The sequence below is a fragment of the Odontomachus brunneus genome, unplaced genomic scaffold (genome assembly GCF_010583005.1).
Source record: "Odontomachus brunneus isolate Ranch 3 - 2012 unplaced genomic scaffold, Obru_v1 Obru_scaffold_118, whole genome shotgun sequence".
Taxonomy (NCBI): Eukaryota; Metazoa; Arthropoda; class Insecta; order Hymenoptera; family Formicidae; genus Odontomachus; species Odontomachus brunneus.
Genome location: NW_022639568.1, coordinates 689114 through 691613, shown reverse-complemented (window position 1 = coordinate 691613; position 2500 = coordinate 689114). Strand labels below are relative to the sequence as shown.

At 55.5% G+C, this 2500-nt stretch overlaps 1 protein-coding gene across 1 annotated transcript in view; it reads left to right on the top strand.

Moving 5' to 3' along the window:
- LOC116849514 (protein CEPU-1-like) overlaps positions 1-2500 on the top strand; it is a 35234-nt gene that overhangs the window by 3 nt on the left and 32731 nt on the right. The window contains exon 1 of the mRNA XM_032826722.1: positions 1-1398. This exon is cut by the window's left edge and continues 3 nt beyond it. Within this exon, the coding sequence (XP_032682613.1) occupies positions 1359-1398 (40 nt within the window). The 5' untranslated portion in view covers positions 1-1358. The remainder of the gene's footprint in view (positions 1399-2500) is intronic.

Below are 2500 nucleotides of genomic sequence, written 5' to 3'. Positions count from 1 at the left end.
CGCGAGGCCGCGTCGCACGCACTGTCAGTTCCGTTCAGTTTCGCTCGGATATCCGCGCCACGAGAGTGACCTTCGCGTCCGAGGACCGGCTGCCAGCCAGACCGTCGCCGCCGACACGAGCAGAGGCAGAGATCATCGCACCCCAATCTCCGGAGTAGAGAGGTCGTCGATCGTCACTGAGAGTGATCAACGAACGAGGCGCTGTCACGCGACTCGGGGACGCTGGAGTGTCCTGGAAGCGGTGAAACAGGAGAGACAGACACACCTGCTCCTGGGAAACGGGAAGGAAGCCGCATTTCTCAGCCAGGATCTAACTGTCACCCCCGTCGCCGGGGGAAAGTACGCGGAGAAGAGTGCGCGGAGGACGGTAGCGGGTCGATTTCCCGGTCGGCGAGACGCGTGTTCGTATACTGCCGGCACCGCGACAGGTCCCCGTGCTCGCCCGTCGGCCGTCGGCGCCGAGCGGCGATGAGTGACGGCGATCGCACTGCGATTTCGCCGAGAGTGCGATAAGGCGAGGAGCGGCGGCGAGGAACAGGAGGAAAAGGAAGAGCGGGAGAAGTTTGAGGAAAGCAAAGAAAACGGCAACGGGAGGAGGCGAGAGGATTTCAAAGGAGATGATGCGCGTATCACGCCCCGTCGGCGCTTTTCAATTACGCGGATCTAGATCGTGAAGCTATTAGCGAATTAAGCGGGCCGAGCGAGCGGGAGAGCGAAGGAGAGACGAGGAGAGAGAGAGAGAGCGAGAGAGAGAAAGGGAGAGAGAGAGAGAGAGAGAGAGAGAGAGAAACCAAGCGGGGACTATGCGGGTCGCCGAACGCTACAGCGAAAAAGGAAAGTAACGATCGCGCCGGCGATCGCGTCGCGATGAAATTGTGTCAGGGTGGACTGCGAGTCGTGAAGTAAACCGTTGGAATCGCGTGAGCGACAACAAAACTCTGCCATGGGGCGCGGAAACGGGAAAAAGCCGGAGCCGTCGACTCGGCCATCGACGACCGTCGACGTCGTCTTCTGGTTCTCTTGACTCTCTCTCCCTCTCTCTCCCTCTCCCTCTCTCATACGCTGTTTCTCTCCTATCTCTCTCTCTCTCTCTGTGTCTGTCTCCTCCACCCGTTCTCCCTCGGGCTCGCTCACTCCAGCAAGCGCTCGTTTCCGGCACGTTGCACCGATCTCCGCGGGTCAAGTGCGAAACTCGCGCGCTCCGCCACTTTCGCGGCACCGGCGGAAGTCAGTCGATCGACGACCGTCCGGTGGTCGTCCCTCAGAGTCGATCGGGACCATCGACTGCGGCGGATCGGACCAGCGGCAGATAGATCATCGAGCAACGCGCGCCCCGGAACGACTATGAGAGAGAAACCATGAGGTGTCTAATGCTGACCCTCGGTCTGCTGGTCACGGGTGAGTCGTGTTGTCGATCAGCCGCGGTGACACATGATCATTGAATTTTTGGTCGGCGCGCTCCAATTAGCAGGGAAGCGGGGGCAGAGCGAGCGGCTCTCGTAATTTGCGGGAACTCGATCGTAAACGCTTTCAGCCAGCGGACTAAATGGCACGCGGACCAGATGTATAAATAAATGAAAGGATTATTAATAGATGAGAAAGAGGGAGAGAGAGAGAGAGAGAGAGAGAAAGAGAGACAGAAAGAGAGAGAACGCGTGGGAAGAGGTGGAGTAGGAGGAGGAAGCGGCGGTGGAATATCGGAGGGTAGTTCGCTTCGTTATCACACGGAAATATCAGTTTCACCGGGCGGTTATCGTGATCAACCCGCCCAGTGTAACTCATACACTCGGCCGGAAATATATTCGCGAGAGAATATATCCGTGGAAGGTTCCTCCGAAGCGCGCGAACGCCGGTCGTCTTCGAGGGCGCGCGCGAAAAAAATTGCGGGACGCAGGGGCGTGAGAAAAGGGGATGATCGGGCTTCGCGAATGTTCCCTTAATTCGGTCGCGGAAAGAGCAACATGTTGTGCTCTCGGAGCTGATTTTAGTAGGCGGCGGGGGGTCCCGTTAAAATTAACACGGCAACCCTGGGACATTAATATCGGCCCGTCGTGCGGTAAGTTTGAATAATTTATTGTTCAACTTGCCACACGCGCGCGCATACATACACATATACACATACACGCATGCATATTGCGTAATAATGAAAAACTGTTAAGTACCGCGCCCGTATTTCAGCGGTCGTCTGCTGCTAAAGCGGTCCTCGACTGCCTGCATCCCCATCGTATTTGCTCCGAGGTATTTCCGGTTCGATTAATGTGTGATACATCGACGGTAGTAAACGCGGATTTACAGGAGTCGAGCGCGTGTGCGACAAACATGCAAACATCAATTACATTTTCTTGTTTTTTTCAGGAAAAGAGAATGATGGATTAAAAAAAAAGACTACAAGTTAATAGCGTTAATTTACGGATCGCGTAAATCGCCTTTCTTTATCTCTCCTTCTCTCTCTCTCTCTCTCTCTCTCTCTCTCTCTCTCTCTCTCTCTCTCTCTTTCTCT